The sequence below is a fragment of the Macrobrachium nipponense genome, chromosome 8 (genome assembly GCF_015104395.2).
Source record: "Macrobrachium nipponense isolate FS-2020 chromosome 8, ASM1510439v2, whole genome shotgun sequence".
In the NCBI taxonomy this organism is placed as follows: Eukaryota; Metazoa; Arthropoda; class Malacostraca; order Decapoda; family Palaemonidae; genus Macrobrachium; species Macrobrachium nipponense.
The window spans coordinates 50962102-50982803 of record NC_087203.1 but is presented as its reverse complement, the minus strand read 5'-3'; the positions used below and the strand labels follow the sequence as shown (position 1 = coordinate 50982803).

The 20702-nt window shown below is 42.7% G+C and overlaps 1 protein-coding gene across 1 annotated transcript in view; it reads left to right on the top strand.

The window, feature by feature from the left end:
- The window catches only part of LOC135223095 (ectopic P granules protein 5 homolog), a 759396-nt gene that overhangs the window by 320598 nt on the left and 418096 nt on the right, over positions 1-20702 (top strand). Inside the window, 1 exon segment of the mRNA XM_064261599.1 lies at positions 4873-5015. Within this exon segment, the coding sequence (XP_064117669.1) occupies positions 4873-5015 (143 nt within the window).

Sequence of the window (20702 nt, the reverse complement as noted above, 5' to 3'; positions counted from 1 at the left end):
AACAAAGATGCTAAACATTGATCCGCAAAACATCCTCTTCCTAGAATCAGATAAGAGAGAGTCAACTATTAGACAATATGACTCAGCTGTTAAAAAATTAGCATCCTCCTGAAAGAATCAAACACTACAACCATGACAGTTAACTTAGCTATATCCTTTTTCAGATCCGTTGTTTTGAAAAAATGGTTTAGCAGCTAGCACTATTACTACTCATAAATCGGCTTTGAGGAAGATCTTTCAAGTTGGGTTTCCAGATAGACCTAACAGAATCTTACTTTACGTCTATTCCTAAAGCCTGTGCTAGACTTAGACCTCTCAAAGGCCTACTGCAGTCTCATGGTTCTTAAATGATGTCCTCAAACTAGCCTCAGATACTGACAACTCGTCTTGTACATTCATAATGCTTCTTAGAAAGACGTTATTCTTATTAAGCCTAGCTTCAGGAGCTAGAATTTCAGAACTGTCGGCTCTATCCAGAGATGCGGGTCATGTGGAATTCCTCCCTTCAGGAGAAGTTCTGCTTGCTCCGGATCGTAGTTTTTTGGCTAAAAATGAGGATCCTCTTGCAAGGTGGGCTCCTTGGAAAGTCATCCCACTTCCGCAAGATCCTTCTCTCTGCCCAGTATCAACTTTAAGAGCCTTTCTATCTCGCACATCCTCAAGATACCTCAGGTTGGTCTCTTCATGAGAGAAAAAGGTGGTACTTTATCAGTAAAAGGAATTAGACAACAGATCCTTTACTTCATTAAACAAGCCAATCCTGATTCATTTCCAAAGCACATGACATCAGAGGATAGCCACCTCAATTAACTACTTTCAACATATGAACTTTGAGGATCTTAAAAAGTATACTGGATGGAAATCTCCGACAGTCTAAACGTCACTACCTAAAGTCCTTGGAAATCTTTAAAATTTTCTGCAGTAGCAGCGGGAAACATTGTTTTCCCTCATGATACTGTATAGTAGTCATAGTATAGATCCAGGTCTCCTTTCTACCTACCTCGTCCAACATGCCTCACCCTATCGCCATGCTACTCGGATACTCTAGCCTTAGCCGCTGAGATCATATTGGTGGATTGTCCCTTATTTTTTTGCTAGGGACATCCACTCATGTACTTATAATGTACTTCAGTGTCCCCTCCCTTATTTTTATGCTAGGGTAGGAACAAATGTGTTTGTAATATTATGTAAATAACCTTACTTAAGTGAATCTATTTTGTTAATTTGCATCGCATTATTGGATATTACTATGTTTAATATAAGTTAATTTTAAGTACTTTATATTGTTGGCTTTCTTTATCATGTCATTGTTTAGCATAAGTTAGCTTTAAGTACTTAGTTTGTATTCTGTAATATACCTGATTCACTTATATTATATACCTCTTTTTTACAACTGATTTTCATTTGTCCTTTTTCCCATCTTGTCTGTTTCTCTGGTACTCTTTCATAGGCCGACACGAGCTGAGCCCAGAAAAGGGATTTTGACGTAGGAAAAATCTATTTCTGGGTGATTGGCTCGTGTCGCCCTATGAAACCCACCCTGTCTTTGTTTACCCACCCTGCAGGACAAGATGTTCATAGATTAAGGATGACCGCTAGGGGCACTGCTGTCCGTGGCGTCACTAGTAGTAGTAGTAGCGGCCGCATCACCCGTTAGTATCAGCTCTCTCTAGTGGGGATTTTAGATTGGAAGGTCTAAATGGTAAATGACTCGTGGTAGTGATCCCACTCGCCCCTATTCTCATACCGACACTTCTTTTATAGAGTGAGCGAGTCAGTTTTACTGACATTTTCTTAATTTTGTTTTTCTCTGGTAATTTTAGATTAATTTTGCCTAGAAAGAATGATATTAAGGATACTTTCATAGGGCGACACGAGCCAATCACCCAGAAATAGATTTTTCCTACGTCAAAATCCCTTTATTAACCCTTAAACGCCGACTGGACGTATTTTACGTCGACATTTTTTGTCTCTCGGGTGCGGAAAAATACTTTTAGGCCTACCAGCCAAAAACTCTTGAATCATGCGCCTTGGGGGATGCTGGGAGTTCACATATCAAGGTGTTGTTTTGTTTACAATCGTTACGCAGGCGCGCAAGCGTGAATTTCTTTCTTATCGCACTAAAAAGTATCTGTGACACATCTCAGAAATTATTTCATCACTTTGACATAATTTTTGTACCATTTTAAATTAGCCGTTGCATGGAGTGTTATATATGAAAATGTGTGCATTTTTATGTAGAATACAACAAAAAATACTCATGATTGTAGCTTTTATCAGTTTTGAGATATTTTCATATAAATAACGATAAGTGCCAAAATTTCAACCTTCCGTCAACTTTGACTCTACCAAAATGGTCGAAAAACGCAGTTGTAAGCTAAAACTCTTATATTCTAGTAATATTCAATCATTTACCTTCATTTTGCAACTAATTGGAAGTCTCTAGCACAATATTTCGATTTATGGTGAATTTATGAAAAAACCTTTTCCTTACATCTGCGCGGTAACTCTTCCGAAAAAAATCATACATGCGATTGTGGTAATGTTTGCACCATTTTAAAATTATCCGTTATATAAAGTTTTATATATGGAAATGTGCGCAATTTCATGCACAATACAACTAAAAACAACCCATGGTTGTAGCTTTTATCAATTTTGAAATATTTTCATATAAAAAATGATAAGTGACAAATTTTCAACCTTTGGTCAACTTTGACTCTACCGAAATGGTCGAAAAACGCAATTGTAAGCTGAAACGCTTATATTCTAGTAATATTCAATCATTTACCTTCATTTTGCAACAAATTGGAAGTCTCTAGCACAATATTTCGATTTATGGTGAATTTATGAAAAAAATAACATTTTCTTTACGTCCGTGCGGTAACTCTTCCGAAAAAATCATACGTGCGATTGTGGTAATGTTTGCACCATTTTAAATTGCCGTTACATAAAGTTTTATATATGAAAATGTGCGAAATTTCATGTAGAATACAACAAAAAATAATTGAAGGTTGTAGCTTTTTCCATTTTTGAAATATTTGCATATAAATCACGATAAATAGAGAAAAACCACGTTCGGTCAACTTTGACTCTACCGAAATGGTCGAAAAACGCAATTGTAAGCTAAAACTCTTACAGTCTAGTAATATTCAGTCATTTATCTTCATCTTGAAACAAATTCAAAGTCTCTAGCACAATATTTAGATTTATGGTGAATTTAAAAAAAACTTTCCTTCCCTCCGCGCGCGGATTCTCCGCCACAAATCTCCGAAATGCGTACGTCCCATTCTCGGAATATTTGCTCCATTTCATATTAGGCATTTCATAGAGTTTTAATGAATTAGAACACTATGCGCAATTTCATGTAGAATAAAACAAAAAATATTTGAAGGCTGTAGCTTTTCTAATTTCCAAAATAATTGCATATAAAAAATATATATAAAAAAATTCGACATTCGGTCAACTTTAACTCGTCAGATATGGTCGAAAACTGGAATTGTAAACTAATACTCTTACAGTATAGTAATATTCAATCATTTGTCTTCATTTTGAAAGAAATTGGAAGTCTCTAGGACAATATTTAGATTTATGGTGAATTTTTGAAAAAAATATTTGTTTATGTCCGCACGTTACAAATTCATGCATTATTTTGTGATAATATTTTCTCTGTGTTGCTTTTATCGTTTTACAATGTGTTATATACCAATATGATTGCAATTTAGTGTAACCTACAAAAAAAAAAAAGTAACTTGTTACTTTTAACTGATTTGCGCACAGCGCGATTTGAATACAATTATATATGAAATTTCGTTGTTGCGCTATCATATATCGCATTATTTATATATGATAATAATTCTTTTCATTTCTGATGGTTGCATACTAAACTTCAGCCAATGACAAAAAAAAGGAGACAAAAATGAACTCTTAATCTTGAAAACTAAGCGCGCTGTGATTTTTTGAAAAAAATATTTTTTCTGCTTCCGCGCTCACTCCGAAACACCTCCGGCACACGGGAGACAATTCTTATTTCACTGCTTCGGCGTTTAAGGGTTAAGTGGTATGAATATCAATGTCCTGTCTTAAAGAATGGCATTAGCCGGCCGGCCCCCTTAAGAGATTAAGAAAATAATGACAACCAAAGCAGTTGGTGTCTTCCACCCTCCAAAGAATAAGGGTAACTATTAGGAGCATTTGTTAATGGTTGTTTCAATTTTAACAATTGTTGAACCTGTGCCAAGCAGTCACAGATAAAGCAAATTATTTGAAGTTTTGAACCCAGAAAATTAAGTTTTGAACCCAGAAAATTAATTTTTGAAAAAAGATTATGTTCAGTTTAGCAATTAATGGCAATAGTGCAACGTACAGTAATTATATACATGAAGTAAAACAATATTTTTACTTAGAGTATTATTTTAGATACAAGTGTACTGATTGAGTTCTGGAAATGGATACTACTGCTGTCATTGTAACAGCCTAATGGGGGACAACAGTTCACACACATTTAGGAAGCTTATTCAACAGGTCTTGTCATGTCACACCTAAACTTGGGGTCACTTTGTTCAGGTGTTGGCATGCCAAACTAGTCCCATATTGATGCTGTACCCTCCATAAAAAAAAAAAAAAAAAAAAAAAAATCTGTAGAATTTTGGATCACGAATTTTAACATTGTACAGTAAAAACTTTTTTCTTGAGTATGCTCTGCCAAAATGGAGGCGCAGCCTCTATTCTTGTGTCTTTTATGCCATCAAATATATTTTTTTATTTTTTGGTATGTTGAAAATGTTTGCTACTTGAATTGATACTTTTCTCATACTACTACATTCTTCCATTTTCTTGCAATAAGTATCATATAAATCCTTTCTTACTTTCTAGTTTTCAGAAGCCAGACTATGTGAAGGAGTACATGTGCATATAGAGCAAAATAGGAAGCAACACGATCTAGTGCTTCAGCAGTGTCAGAACCCACCACCACTGCAGCTTTGCCAAGCAGCAGTGAGCTTAGAGTCTATCATTACGTAAGTTGGCATTTTTGCACCCAAGAAAACAACTGACTTGAATGAATTTCCAGAGGGAGTACAATTTTGAAGAATAGAGAAGGATCTTGTTTGTTATGTTATTGCCATCTTCATTATTACCATTATTATTACTGTACATGTATTAGTACTTTATTAGTAACAAGATTCATCACTGACATGAATGTATGTAATGAGATCAATTTTCCTTCACATTTTTACATATCTGGAGTTGTTACAAACTTAATGGGTTCATGTGACATAGAATTGACAGTGTTGCATAGATATATTTAGATTTTAAGGTTGTCATGAATATTTCTCTTTTAATTCATCTACTGTAAATACAGAGATAAATAGATATTCGTTCCTACACAAATACTACAAATCTTTGGTCTGTACATAGGATTTAGCTTGCAGTTGCAAGCTGGAATGGCCGTTCAACTTTCAGACAAGGCTGTCAACTACTGATAGAGGCGGGGGGGGGGGGGGGGGGGGGGGGGGGGGGGGAGTCCTGTCCACACATTGGTCTGCACTCCACTATGCTTTCAGCGACCGTTGTGTGAAGTTGTCTTTGTGCTTCTCTGCCCGACTGCAGTTTACTTTGTTTTGTTTTCTTTTTGTTGCTATTTTTTGTGTGATTGTTGTTTGAGTTTTATATATTGTATGTATGTATGTATGTATATGTATGTATATATATATAATATATATATATATATCTATATATATATATATATATATATATATAATATATATATATATATATGTATATATATATATATATATATATAATATATATATATATATATATATATATATATATATATATATGTTACATTTTAGCCTAACCTGGCCTGAAGGGGTTCAAATACGTAAACAAAAATAGTTGAGGGAAAATGCAGAATAAATTAATTGAACTTACCTTAAAAGGATTTATAGTGTTAATTTAGTCTAGAGGAGGTCGCCAGAAAACTCAGCTAGTTACTTTACATACATTTATTTACAGGAGGCTGCTTAATAGCCTGGGAAAGTAAATGCAACTGGTCCACACGTGGGACCAATATTATCTCTCACAAGGGGATGGATAGTTGGCTAAAAATGCGGTTCACATAAAAGCTGGCTTTCAAAATTGTTCATATGTCTTGCGGTAAAGCATCACTTGCGGGCGGGAAGACTTGGACACGTGACTCAGGGAATCTGGAAGAAATCCCAGATTAGACACAAAATAATCAGAGTTCTTGCACAAGTTACAGTTACTAGCTTTGTCGAACACACTGGGGAGGAACTCTTAGCGTTAAATGAAATATTCAATGACTTCATTTGTCTGGGACGATCACACAAGGGAAGCATGCGGCCACGAGGCAGTGAGAGGAACAAAGGGATGTTCATTTGAGAGTTAGAAGTTTGAATTTTGAAAATGGGGAGTAAATACGACACTAGGAGGTAAGGAACTGGCAATATGACTGTTTCACAAGACGTACCTGGAAGCCATGATCAGTGGACCTTTGTAGAAATGCGGGGTCGGCTTTGTCTCAGGTCTGGGGCTCTGGGCGTGCCAGTAACGCCGTGGTAGGCCTAAAATGGAAGGCTGGTGGCTGGACATCCGTCCGAGGTCACGACTGGCGCTGACTGAGGTCAAAGGCAGGTGTGTAGCATGGTTGTTGGGGGTCAGCTTAACCCCCCAAGAGCAGGGCATCCTGGAAACAGAACATACAGCCAGCAGAGGCTTCACAGGAAAAAGGAGCTTAAGACGTAGGCCTAATAATTACCTGGCTACCTACACACTTCCCTTTGGGATACGTCCTTAAGGCTGAGAAGTCTTTATTTCCCCCTTCTAACAGGGAATTCCTTTCTCTGGCTGGCATTCTTTGGGTTCCCGCCTAAAATCGCTGATATTTGGGTGAATATGGCTGCTCTTTTAGAAATAAAATACATTAAATACTGCTGGAAAGACGAGGCGGTCAATAAATGTAACTATATATATACATATATACATACATATATATATATATATGTGTGTGTGTGTGTGTGTGTGTGTGTGTATATGTATATATATAAGGCATTTTGACAAAGGAAAAATCTATTTCAGGGGAAAGACCTGTGTCGCCCAGTGAAATGTCCCTGTAGCACTCATTTCTAGGTATAAATAAATGTTAAATATACCAGAGAAAAAAGCCATATGGAAGGCTGAAGTTACTACCTCCAGCTCGCTCACTCTCATAGGGTGTCGGTATAGCACAGGAAGCCACTGATCACAGATGCTTTGCCAATTAGAAGTCTCTTCTCTCAAAATCCCCCTCTAGAGAGGTGCCGTTACAACTTTTACCTTCCGCTCGCTACTACTACCTCTGCCAGAAACCCTCATTCCTGAAATACAAACCCAAGCTTGGGCCAGCTAAAGGGTGAGGAAAAGGAAAAAGAGAGGGATGGGTTCACTGGGCGACACAGGTCTTCCCCCAGAAATAGATTTCTCCTTTGTCAAAATCCCTTTTCTGGGCTCAGCTCGTGTCGGCCTATGAAAGTAATCCTTAATATCATTCTTTCTAGGTAAAATTAGCCTAAAATTACCAGAGAAAAACAAAATTAAGAAAATGTCAGTAAAACTGACTCGCTCACTCTTAAAAAGAAGTGTCGGTATGATATAGGGCGAGTGTGGAACACTACCACGAGACAAACACCAATTAGAACTTCCCTATCAGAATCCCCCCAAGAGAGAGCCGATAACCAAAGGGCGGCGATGCAGCCTCTACTACTACTACTAGAGGACGCCACGGACAGCAGCGCCCTAGCGGTCATCCTTAATTTTTAGCACCAGCGACAAGTCGCCATTTTCTTGTGCTCGTGTTTTTTCTTTGGATTATCCGCTTCGGAATCATGGAACGCTCTGCTATCGCCACGGCTAAGTTAAGTAACTCATAAGTAACGTTTTACTGTAATTTTATCTTCCGGGTACCAGTATTTTCCCTTTTATAGGCCAAATACGGTTCCTCGGTTGTCTCGTGGCGGCCATGCCGCCTCGTAAGAATTCCCGGTCCTCCATACTGGGACTTCTTATGCTTATGGGCTTACTTTTTTTTTTCCACATTCATGTTTACATCGAGTTTAGCTAGTTCAGCCCTCCTACCATTCTCTTAGCTTGGTATTTAGGGCTATTATTATTATTTTCGGCCCAGCATCCCGGCTCTTGCTCTACATCGGCTATCGCTGGCTCCGAGTGGGCTTCTGTTTCTCGGAACAGTCTGCCTCCTCCTGGGCTTCTTTCTCTTTTACTAAAAGTGTCTCTTCCCCCTTTTTCGATGTATGATTTTATTTAGGGTGTTAGGCTAGCCTAGGTGCTTGTTCCACATGTTGGTACAGCTTGGTTCACGTGGCCCTACCACGGTTGTGTTGCTCGCGGCCTAGGCCACTTGCGGTCAGTTGTACTATAGCACCTTACCCTGCCCCTTCCCTCCCTCTCTGATGTAGGGAGGAGCTGGGGGACCCCTTGGTTGTCATAACAACCTCATAGCCTTCTCTCACATCCCGGAGGTGCCGGGGGGTTCCGCCAGCAGGGGGTATAGGGCGACCACTATGAGGTACCGGGTCTCCATACGGGTAGTTGGTGAGGTGGGGAGGAGTAGGCCATCCCTTCCCCCTTTCCTCGCTCCCGCCGTGTTTCGCCGGGACCTCCATTCCCCCCTACCCATTACTCAGCCACCTCCCTTACGATACGAAAGGAGCCTTCCGTCGCAGCCGGGGCCCCTTTGGTTATAGGATATTGGCTCCGCTAGCGGGCAGGGTGGGTGCTATGGATGGTCGATTGCTTGCCTACTATATCCTTATATCTCTCCCCCGCTACCGGAAGGGAGCTTACCCTTACCTACGCACTCTTCTAGTAGACGGGTGGAGAGAAGTTGTTTTAATGTTGTTACTATACTACGTTAAGGATATATACCCTAATTTAAGATATTTTACAATGAATTGTGTATTATAATATTCATTTTATCAACCATCCCCGCCATTATCCGTCGTGGTTTCCATTACCACCACTCCTAGTTGGTTGATTCTTGTGCCTCCGCCACTGGCGGAGCCATAGCCTATCTTCCAACCTGGTTACCACACGTATTTTAGCGGGGCTCTGGTTTTATCTAACTTTATCGCTCCGGCACCAGCGGAGCATATGTTAGGCTGTAAGTGTTTACTCTGTACTCATGTACGTTTTCACTTACAGGCTACCAACTGCCAGGTCCTCGCTTGTAATGCGACGCTGTATGACCCCTGTGGACATGACGAGTGCAGGTCTCACGCCCCGTGTGCCACTTCGTACCAACGAGTCTATCTAGTCTGGGCATCCCCGAGGCCTGCGCTATATGCTACGACCTGGTCGGTTCAGCTGGGGGATGGGGTAAGTCCATTATGAGGTTACTTATGAATTTACTAACACTTATAGTTCGTAAGTTTGTTAACCCTGTCCGCAATTGGTAGCTAATTCAGCCTTTCTTTCAGGCTAGCGGTGTGAGGGAAGTCGCCCTCGCCACCCTGAAAGCGTGGGTGGGCGGCTTTGGGAAAAACGCCGCCAAGGGCCAGCCCTACATATTGGATAGGAAGCTGGCCATCCAGATCTTCCCTGCGGGCAAGTCGACGGGCTACGTCGACCCCTTGTCCGCCGCCCCCGTGATAGCCGCCATCCAACAAGAACTCCAGCAGTCGTTTGGGGTCGTAGCCTCCCAGGAGTCAGTTCCGGACGTCGCCGCCCTGGACCTGAATCTCGAGCCGATGGCGGTAGTAAGTGAGGATTTGTTGGTTGAGGTAGGTTTGTCGGGCGCCCAAGGTCTTTCCTTGGGCGCTCCTGGATCTTCTCCTGTCCCTTCTTCTTCCGCCTCTTTCCAAGGCTTTCCGGGATCCGCGATACCACTAGCCGTCCACTCCCGCTCTCTCTGACCTACCCCTAAGGAGAAGGGAAAGAGAGAACCGAAGACCTTGTCTAAGACGACTTCTAGGAAGTCGTCTTCGTCTTTCTTCGGCTAGGAAGTCATCGACTTCTTACGCCGACGCGGTGAAGGCTAAGCAAGCTCTTCCCAGTCGAAGAGCTCCAGAGGCAAGGCTTCGAAGGAGGAAAGCTCGCGCTACCTCCGAGTCGCTGCCTTCTCCCGCCTCCGCTGTGCCCCCTCTCCGGCTATGCCGGCAGGGGTGGCAAGCACCAGCTCCTGCGTTCCCTCTCCTGTCTCACCAGGAATGATGGAGCAGGTAGGAGTGATGGTAGGTTCCCAAATTTCAGCTTGGGGAACACGTTTTGAGCAGATGTTCGCACAATTGTCGAGCACTCTGTCTCAAACTGGACAGACGGTCCAGGAACTCTCTAATAGAGTGAGAGAGAATGAGGATCGGGTAGCTGGGCTATCCCAGGCTCCTCCCCCAGTATCCCCTGCTTCTAGCACGGGGATTCTCCAACTTCCGCCTTACGACTCCTTGCCAGCTTTCTCTATGGAGAATCCATGGAGAGTAGCGGCCTACGCTCCCTTTAAGGACGGGATGATTTCGATCCCGGAGTTTGGCACTCGAAGGATTGAGGACTTCGAGTTCTATCCTCCGGGTCTGTCACAGCCTTTCATCGGGTATGCTAGGCTGACGCCAACGGCTCTTACGAGGGAGGACAAGATCTCGAAGGAGTCAGTCCTCTACAGTAGAGATCACGCCCAACGGGAATGGGTTTCACTGCCTTGAGGACTGGGAGTGTACTAATACTAGCTCCAGGCCTATAAGAGCCCCTTCACTATTTTCGCGACGGAAGAGGAGGTCTCTCTTCCGTCCGTTCCACGAAATTGGTGGAGAAGGCTCTTCAGGCAGTCCTCAAGGATGAGCCCGTTCCACAGTTGAGAGAGTCGGAGTCTACTTCTCCACTCTTCCCCGCCTTCGGAGAGTTATGGGAAAACCTGCCAGCTACTTTCACGCAGGGTAAACTCAAGCCGGACTGCGCTATGGACCAGTTCGGTGAGAAGTTACCTAGGCTGCCGGACTCCCTAATCCAGGCAGAGTTCGATGCGCGAACTAGGTTTGGCAGGTCCCTTAACTCTCTTATCGTTACGGAAATGGCTGCGCTTTCATACGCTACGAACCGCTGTTCAAGATCCTGGCGAAATCGCAATTTCAGACGGTTCTGTTAGACGCTTTTGACTTCTTCCAAGCCAGGAAGAACTGTCGGAAGCATGTTCTTCAAGAGTGCACTATCAGGCACGAGCCTAATAGACTCTTGGCTGCGAGCATGTGGGGAGCGGATCTCTTCCCAGAGTCCGCAGTGAACGAAGTCCACCACGAAGCTGCTAGACTCAACCAGAGCCTTAGAGCTAGGTGGGGTATTTCCTCTAAGAGGAAACAGGAATCCGTTCCCACTGCTGGCAAGAAACCAAAGAAGGCTGGTAAGAGGTTCCAGCTATATAAAAACTCCAGCATCAGCAGCAGTTTGTGCAGGCAGTCCCAGTCACCCAACAGGGACAACCTGCTACATCTAAGCAAACCCAGCCTTTCCTCCTGGTGCCCCAGCAATCGCAACCTTCGACTTCCTACGCTATCTCGCCTGCCTTTAACCCTGCTTATGAGGCTCAAGGCTACTCTCAACCGAGGGGTGGCGAGAGGTTACTTTCGTCACCGTGGCGCAGGAAGGGGCACAAGGAGTAAGCAGTTCAGAGGAGGGCGTGGTGGCCCAACCCGCCCATCAGCAATGAGGCTCCCCAGGTAGGAGGGAGGCTGTTCTCTTCCGCCACAGGTGGGGGTTCAGCAGTTGGGCACAGAGCATAGTGTCCAAAGGATTAGGCTGGAGCTGGATCCAAGATCCTCCTCCAATCAAATCATTTCATCAGATACCGTCAAAGGAATTGATAGATTACGCGGAAGAACTCCTTCAGAAAGGAGCTATTGCGAGAGTCAAACATCTAAAATTTCAAGGTCGCTTATTCAGCGTGCCAAAGAAAGGCTCAACAAAAAGAAGGGTAATCTTAGACTTGTCAAAGCTAAACTCTTTCATTCGCTGCGACAAGTTCAAGATGCTTACCCTCTCGCAAGTAAGGACCTTACTTCCGCGTGGAGCCGTCACATGCTCCATCGATCTTACAGACGCATACTATCATATCCCTATAGCCAGCACTTCCGCCCATTCCTAGGATTCAGGCTAGGAAGTCAGACATTCTCATTCAAAGTGATGCCCTTCGGTCTGAATGTAGCCCCCAGGGTATTCACAAAGATAGCAGAAGTGGTTGTACAACAATTGAGAGCTCAGGGAATCATGGTAGCGGCATACCTCGACGATTGGTTAATCTGGGCACCAACAGTCGAGGAATGTCTCAAAGCTACCAAAAAGGTAGTTCACTTTCTGGAACATCTGGGGTTCCAGATAAACAAAACGAAATCCAGACTTATTCCGGAATCTCGTTTCAGTGGCTAGGAATCCAATGGGATTTGTCCTCCCACAATCTTTCAATTCCAGTGGTCAAACGGAAGGAAATAGCAAAATCTGTCAGGCAATTTCTCAAATGCAAACAAACGTCAAGAAGAAACCAGGAGAGAATCCTAGGGTCTCTTCAGTTTGCTTCGGTAACAGATATCCTTCTGAAAGCAAGGCTGAAAGATATAAATCGAATTTGGCGGTCAAAAGCAAACTCCAAATATCGAGACAAGTTGTCAGTAATCCCACAGATCCTCCGCAACCAACTACGGCCTTGGTCAAAAGTAAAGAACTTAGCCAAGAAAGTACCCCTTCAATATCCCCTCCCAATGTTAACCATTCACACGGATGCATCCCTGTCCGGGTGGGGGGGATACTCTCAGTTCAAACAGGTTCAGGGGACTTGGTCAGTTCAATTTCGCCAGCTCCACATAAACGTGTTGGAAGCAATGGCAGTATTTCTTACTCTGAAGAGACTGCTTCCCCGAAGAAGTCATCTAAGGCTAGTTTGGACGTGCAGTGGGTAGTTCATTGCATCAACAGAGGAGGGTCCAAATCCAAGCATGTGAACCATGTCATGATAGCCATCTTTGCATTAGCAAGCAAACACAAATGGCATCTGTCTGCCACTCATCTGGCAGGAGTAAGAAATGTGATAGCAGACGCCCTGTCCCGGTCAGTTCCTCTGGAATCAGAGTGGTCTCTGGACGTCGGGTCATTCCAGTGGGTAAGCCGGAGAGTCCCAGGTCTCCAAGTGGACCTCTTCGCCTCACAAGCGAACCACAAGCTCCCTTGCTATGTGGCTCCCAACCTGGACCCTCTGGCTTATGCACGGACCGCCCTGTCGTTGGATTGGAATCAGTGGAGGAGAATTTATGTTTTTCCTCCAGTGAATCTTCTCTTGAAAGTCCTAGACAAACTAAGGTCTTTCAAAGGGATAGTAGCTCTGATTGCACCGGACTGGCCCAAGAGCAACACTGGTATCCCTCTTCTTTTGGAATTGGGTTCCTCCGACCTTCAACGGATCCCCAATCCCAAACTATCACAATCAGTACAAATGAGGACTGTGTTCGCTTCCTCAGGAACTCATGCCAGACCCAATTAACTTTATGGACTTCATGAAGTTTGCGGCTAATAAAGATGCTGACATTGATCCACAGAATATTCTCTTCCTAGAATCAGATAAGAGGGAGTCAACCATTAGACAATATGACTCAGCTGTTAAAAAATTAGCATCTTTCTTGAGAGAATCGAACACTACAACCATGACAGTTAATTTGGCTATATCCTTTTTCAGATCTTTATTTGAAAAAGGTTTAGCAGCTAGCACGATTACCACTCATAAGTCGGCTTTGAAGAAAATCTTTCAAGTAGGTTTTCAGATAGATTTGACTGAATCTTATTTCACTCTATCCCTAAAGCCTGTGCTAGACTTAGGACCTTCTCAGAGGCCTACTACAGTTTCATGGTTCTTAAATGATGTCCTCAAACTAGCTTCAGATACTGACAACTCATCTTGTACATTCATAATGCTCCTGAGGAAGACATTATTCTTATTAAGCCTAGCCTCAGGAGCGAGAATTTCAGAACTGTCGGCTCTATCCAGGGATGCGGGTCATGTGGAATTCCTCCCATCAGGAGAAGTTCTACTTCTCCGGATCGTAGCTTTTTAGCCAAAAATGAATAAGATCCTCTTGCAAGGTGGGCTCCTTGGAAGGTTATCCCACTTCCTTCAGGATCCTTCTCTCTGCCCAGTATCAACTCTTAGAGCCTTTCTATCTCGTACTTCTTCTAGATCCTCGGGTGCTCTCTTCATGAGAGAAAAAGGTGGTACTTTGTCAGTTAAAGGCATTAGACAGCAAATCCTTTACTTCATTAAACAAGCCAACCCTGAGTCATTCCCAAAAGCACATGATATCAGGGGAGTAGCCACCTCTATTAATTATTTCCAACATATGAACTTTGAGGATCTTAGAAAGTATACTGGATGGAAATCCCCGACAGTCTTTAAAACGGCATATTTAAAGTCCTTGGAATCTTTAAAAGTTTTCAGCAGTAGCAGCGGGAAAACATAGTTTCCCCTGATACTGCTTAGTAGTTGTAGTATTGATCCAGGTCTCCTTTCTACCTACTTCAACCAACATGCCTCAACCTATCGCCAGGCTACTCATCATCATAGCCTTAGCCGTTGTGTCTTATAGTGGTTTGTCCCTTATTTTTTTGCTAGGGACAACCACCCTTGTACTGATATGTACTTCAGTGGTCCTACCTTTTTTTTTATGCTAAGGTCAGGCTCACAATATGTTTGTATAAATTCTCCAATTAGATTTGTTGATAAACTTCAGTCACAATGTGTTTGTATATATTTGAATTAATTGTATTAATTGTATTAATGATGGACTTGAGTGTACCTACCCTTATTTTTTATGCTAGGGTAGGGGGGGGGGGACACATGTATGTATATAATTGTAGTTATATTTTCTAATTAAGTAAATCCAAACATTTCCTTATTTTACATGCATATTTATGATTTTTATTACTACCATTTAAGTACTTTAAGTTTACTAACATTCTGTTATTGATTATTGTAATAAGTTAGTTTAAGTGCTTAATTTGTATGCTGTATTTGATTTACTTATATTATATCCATCATTTTAATCTGTTTTTCATTATTTCCTTTTCCATCTTGTCTGTTTCTCTGGTACTCTTTCATAGGCCGACACGAGCTGAGCCCAGAAAAGGGATTTTGACTAAGGTGAAAAAATCTATTTCTGGGTGATTGGCTCGTGTCGCCCTATGAAACCCATCCCTTTTTATGGTTTGTTTTCCCCCCCTTGCAGGACAAGATGTATTTATGTTTTAATTAAGGATGACCGCTAGGGGCGCTGCTGTCCGTGGCGTCCTCTAGTAGTAGTAGTAGAGGCTGCATCGCCCGTTGGTATCGGCTCTCTCTTGGGGGGATTCTGATAGGGAAGTTCTAATTGGTGTTTGTCTCGTGGTAGTGTTCCACACTCGCCCCTATATCATACCGACACTTCTTTTTAAGAGTGAGCGAGTCAGTTTTACTGACATTTTCTTAATTTTGTTTTTCTCTGGTAATTTAGGCTAATTTTACCTAGAAAGAATGATATTAAGGATTACTTCATAGGGCGACACGAGCCAATCACCCAGAAATAGATTTCTCCTTTGTCAAAAAGTCCCTCCCTCTGGGCTCGACCTGTGTCGGCCGGTGAAATAGTAGCAGAGAATTGGTCATACAAACTTGGTAAAGAAAAAATTTATATGAAAGGAAAATAAAAATTTTCTTAAAATTATTGTTTTAATAACCAAGGTAAGAATAACAAATTACAAATGGTAAAAAGCACCTAATATGAACAAATCCATACTATCCTGGGAAAAAGCAACAGGTAATGAACATAAAAACAAATATAATAATGAACTATGTACGTGTACAGGAGTGGGTTGATGAGCAATCCAGTCCGGAACAAAAGGCAGAAAGGCAGGGATTACGAGCGAGGCAGGTAGGTGAGAGTGAGTACCGAAAGATAATTAATAGCAAAATAACAAAATACAGATGTAGAGTTACATAACTAGGCCGTATCAGGGGAGACAATGTTCCCTGCAGCCACTGCCGAATATTTAAGGGCCTCTAGATTTTTCAGATAGTGGCGTTTAAATACTGTCGGGGATTTCCAAACCGTATATTTTTTAAGATCCTCGAAGTTCATATGATGAAAATAATTAACTGAGGTAGCCACTGCCCGGATATCATGGACATGAGGGACTGAATCCGGATTGACTTGTTTAATAAAATAAAGAATTTGTTGTCTGATTGACTTCAAGGAAATGGTTCCACCTTTCTCTCTAATAAAAAGAGGACCTGAAGACTTTTCAGAAGTTCTGCCCAGATAAGATTTTAATGTAATAATAGGACATAATGATGGGTCCTGTGGAAGAGGGACAATCTTCCATGGAGACCACCTGTTTTGTGGGTCTTCATTCTTTGCTAAGAATTTCCGATCTGGAGAGAGCAGAACTTCTCCTGACGGGAGGAAATCAATATGATTTGGTTCTCTAGAGAGAGCCAACGGTTCAGATATTCTGGCGCCTGAGGCCAGACTCATTAAAAATAATGTTTTCCTGAGAAGGGTTATACATGAGCATGATTCATTATCAGTATCTGAAGCCAACCTGAGTACGTCATTCAAAAACCAGGAGACCGTGTGAGGGCGGTCTACCGGTCTCAGACGAGCACATGCTCTAGGGATAGACGAGAAGTACGAATCTGTTAAATCGATATTAAAGCCAAACTGAAATATCTTCCTCAAGGCAGATTTAGTTGTAGTAATGGTACTAGCAGCTAAGCCTTTTTCGAACAGAGTTCTAAAAAATGAAATTGTCAGATTCGTAGTCATCTTCTGGACATCTGATTCTTTTAGAAAGATAGCTAGCTTCCTTACTGCCGAATCATACTGCCTTACTCCATGAACAGGGTGTTTAGTGGGTCAATACTAGCATCCTTCTGTGCCGCAAACTTCATGAAGTCCATAAAGTTAGGGCATTCAGAATTCTTGAGGAAGCTGACACAGTCCGAGTTTGTACTATCTGAGTCAGTTTTGTGTTGGGAATCCGTCTGGGACGGAGTTTCAACTCTAGTAGAAGAGGAAACCAATTGCTCTTCGGCCAGTTGGGTGCTACCAATGCTATCTGTCCTCTGAAAGATCTGAGTTTGTGCAGAACTTTCAGCAAGAGGTTTATTGGCGGAAATAGGTAAATCTTCTGCCAATTGTTCCAGTCTATGGACATCGCATCTGTGGCGTGAGCCAGAGGATCCAGATTGGGAGCCACATAACACGGAAGTTTGTGATTGGACTCCATGGCAAACAGGTCTACCTGAAGCCCTGGGATATGTTGGCAAATCCAATGGAATGATTTTGTGCCCAAGGACCACTCCGACTCCAGCGGAGTTGTTCTGGATAGTGAGTCAGCAATGACATTCTGTACTCCTGCCAGGTGAGTAGCTGACAGGTACCAATGATGTTTCATTGCCAATGAAAAAATTGCAATCATCACATGATTTATTTGGTTCGACTTGAAGCCTCCTCTGTTTATGCAATAAACTATCACTGCGCTGGATGGCGCAGCTGGGATGAGACTGGCAGACCTCATGCCCATACGGTTTGTATAGGATGGCTGGGCTCCCCACCTCCTGGCAGCGAACCATCTGTAAGTTGGAAAGATACATGAGTATCGTCAAATAATGCCGCCGGAGTTAATTCCGGTGATATGAATGAATACACTTTAACTAGTTACTTAACCAGCTAAAGATAATATCGACTATAATCTTCAACTTACTTGTTATTAATAAAGCTCTGGGTATCGCCAAAGCTATAACCGGCGGAGTGGGCCTGATACGAGCAGAACAGGGAAACAAGGCAAAACCTAAGCCTGAGTCTGATCACACCGGAGTAGAGTAGTAATACCCAACTAATTGGAGGCGCATTCTCTGAGCCCAGTTCCACCCCCACCGGAGTGGGCAGCAGCGATAACATAGAAGACGGAAAACAGAGTGGCGGGAATAATGGTACGTAGAACTCCGGTGTATACATCCTGGCGCATGTGATGGTAGACCACACTTCGCCGGAATAAACACAGGCCCGGAGACATACCAACAGAAGCTACATATTAAATTTCTTAATATTAAGGTCTGAATGTCTCCACCTACTCCGGAATCAAGGAAAATAGGTAAAACCTAAGCCTGAGTCTGATCGCACTGGAGAAGAGTAGCAGTTCCAAGTCAATTAGAAACGCATCTCTAATCCTAGTTCCGCCCCCACTTGAGCGGGGAAGCAGCGATAACACTAGAGAAGTACGGAAAACAGAGCGGCGGAACAGTGGTACGTAAATTCCGGCGTATAGCCTCCTGGCGGGTGTGATGGTAGACCACACCTCGCCAGAAAAAACACAGGCCTGGAGACATACCAACAGAGATGACATAATCTACTAATCCTCAGGACCGTGCTCTACGCTCTAGCTGTTGTTCATCGGTAGGATTACTTGGGCAGCGAGCTAACAAAGTAGCGCAGGAACGATCTGGTCAGGTAAGACAGGCCTAGCCCCTACATACGTAACAAGAGAGGAACTCTCTAGTCCTGGGCCACCCACCAAGCAAACATATCTGCCTGGTCGGGTTGGCGGTACAAGGACCCACAAAGTTGAAGACTTTCTGAGAACTGTACCCTTCCTTGATCATCATCTCATCGAACGTCTTAATAAAGGCTTCCGCCGCTTTTGTGTCTGAGCTGGCAGCCTCCCATGCCGCACCACAGAATGGATGCCAGTCCGTTTACAGAATTTATCAAACCACCCCCGAGAAGCCTTGAAGTCTGGGGTTGGTGTCGATGTCCTTTCTCCTGTGTCGTCTTCGGCCTGGGCACTCAGATCACCGAAAATAGCGCTGGCCTTGTGGCAGATTGCCGTCTTGGTAATCGTATCGCCAGCCATTTCTTTGTCTGTAATCCATACAAGAAGCAGCCTCTCCATCTCATCATGCACTTGGCTCCTCTTGTTGGACAAAATAGTCACGCCCTTGGAAGGTGCAGCTGCTTAACCCTGTAATGCTGATTGGACGTATTAATTAAACGTCAACGAAAATTTTATATTAGCCGTTACAGTGTTCCCCCCGTATTTGCGGGGGATGTGTACCAGGGGTCCCCGCAAATAGCGCAAACCCGTGAATAGTTAGAACTCCCCTCTAAAAATGCCCATATCTGCCTGTCTTGAAAGTTCAAATACCAAATGTATACTAAAAGTATCATCCTACATCAAAGATACTACTGAATTGGTATTATTAATATCATTCCAAAGTCAACTTAAACATTTTACCATTAGTAATATATAAACAGCCAATAACAGAGAGAGAGAGAGAGAGAGAGGGTAAATCCTTTGAGGACTCAGCAGCAACTACCAAAAATAGGGTTTTCCTATGTGAAAACCTTTTTTTTTTTATAATTAATTATTGATAGCATATTTTATTAACAATGGAAATCTATAGAAATAATAATAACATGGGTTTGGCATGGAAAGTATTTTTTATTATTTCTAAATTAATTTTCTGGGCCTAACTTGTGTCGCTCCGTGAAATGCTCCTTTAGCACTCATTTCTAAGGTATAAATATTGCTAAATCCAGAGAAAAAAGCTATATGGTTATGCCAGAGTTTCCTGGCTCGCTCACCCTTATTTAAGGGTGTCGGTATGGTAACTGGGGCGTGTGAAACCACTATCAGAGGTCCCCTGCCATTTAGTCTCTTCCTTTCTAAATATCCCTCATCTACAGAGGAGCCTCTCTAGGCCATCTACAACTAGCGTCTCGTTCATCATTCCTTCTCGCTAGCACTGCTAACTCCGCATGTGTTGCTTTATGCTGTTATTCCATGTGAATTTATTGCAATTCATCATGTTGGAATGTCAGGAAACTGCTGCACCTAAGTTGAGTACTGCAATTAATGTTTGATCATGTTTTAAGGTAGCAATGGGCGATATAAACATGTTTAATTTGGTTATATGTATGAGCGGGAGCCCGCATGGCGCCACTCCCAGGCAGCCATTTCGCACATCGCTGCCCGCGTATACTTACTCTAATGTCGGCACCCAATTGGTCTCCCATACTAGTTGGAGTAGCCTACCTTTGATTATTAGCAGTTCCTCAAATGTTTTATAGATGTTTTACAAAAATTTTAATCCTAATGTAATTTTATGTCCGATCGTGGGGGATACTAGCCTACCGACTGAGCCGCATGCTCTCGGAAGGTAGCCTAGACCTGGTAGCCTTATTTTACATCCGTTAGGTTGGTCTTCCAACCGGTAAATAATCACTTGGTGTATTATATGCTACTTAGTATATTAGTCTCTTTAATAAGAGACGTCCTGGTCTATATACGGAAGAGCCTTGGCCCTTCTGTAGCCTATCCATGACGGTCCACGAGCCACCCTGGTCTTCCTGGCCATGTCGGTTATAGAATTCGATTTGGCGAGCTAGGCTAGCTGCTCAGAGCCTTCCTGACCAACCTGTTCAGATCGTTTCGATTTGTGAAGGTTAGGCCAGCTGCTCAAGAGGACTCATTGCTCTCTCTCTCTCACTCCATTGTTTCCCTTCCACGTCTCCCCCGCGTGAGGACTATATATATACAGTGGTACCTTGACATACGAAAGGCTCAACTTACGAAAAACTCGAAAATACGAAAAGCAAATACGAAAATTTTTACAACTCTACATA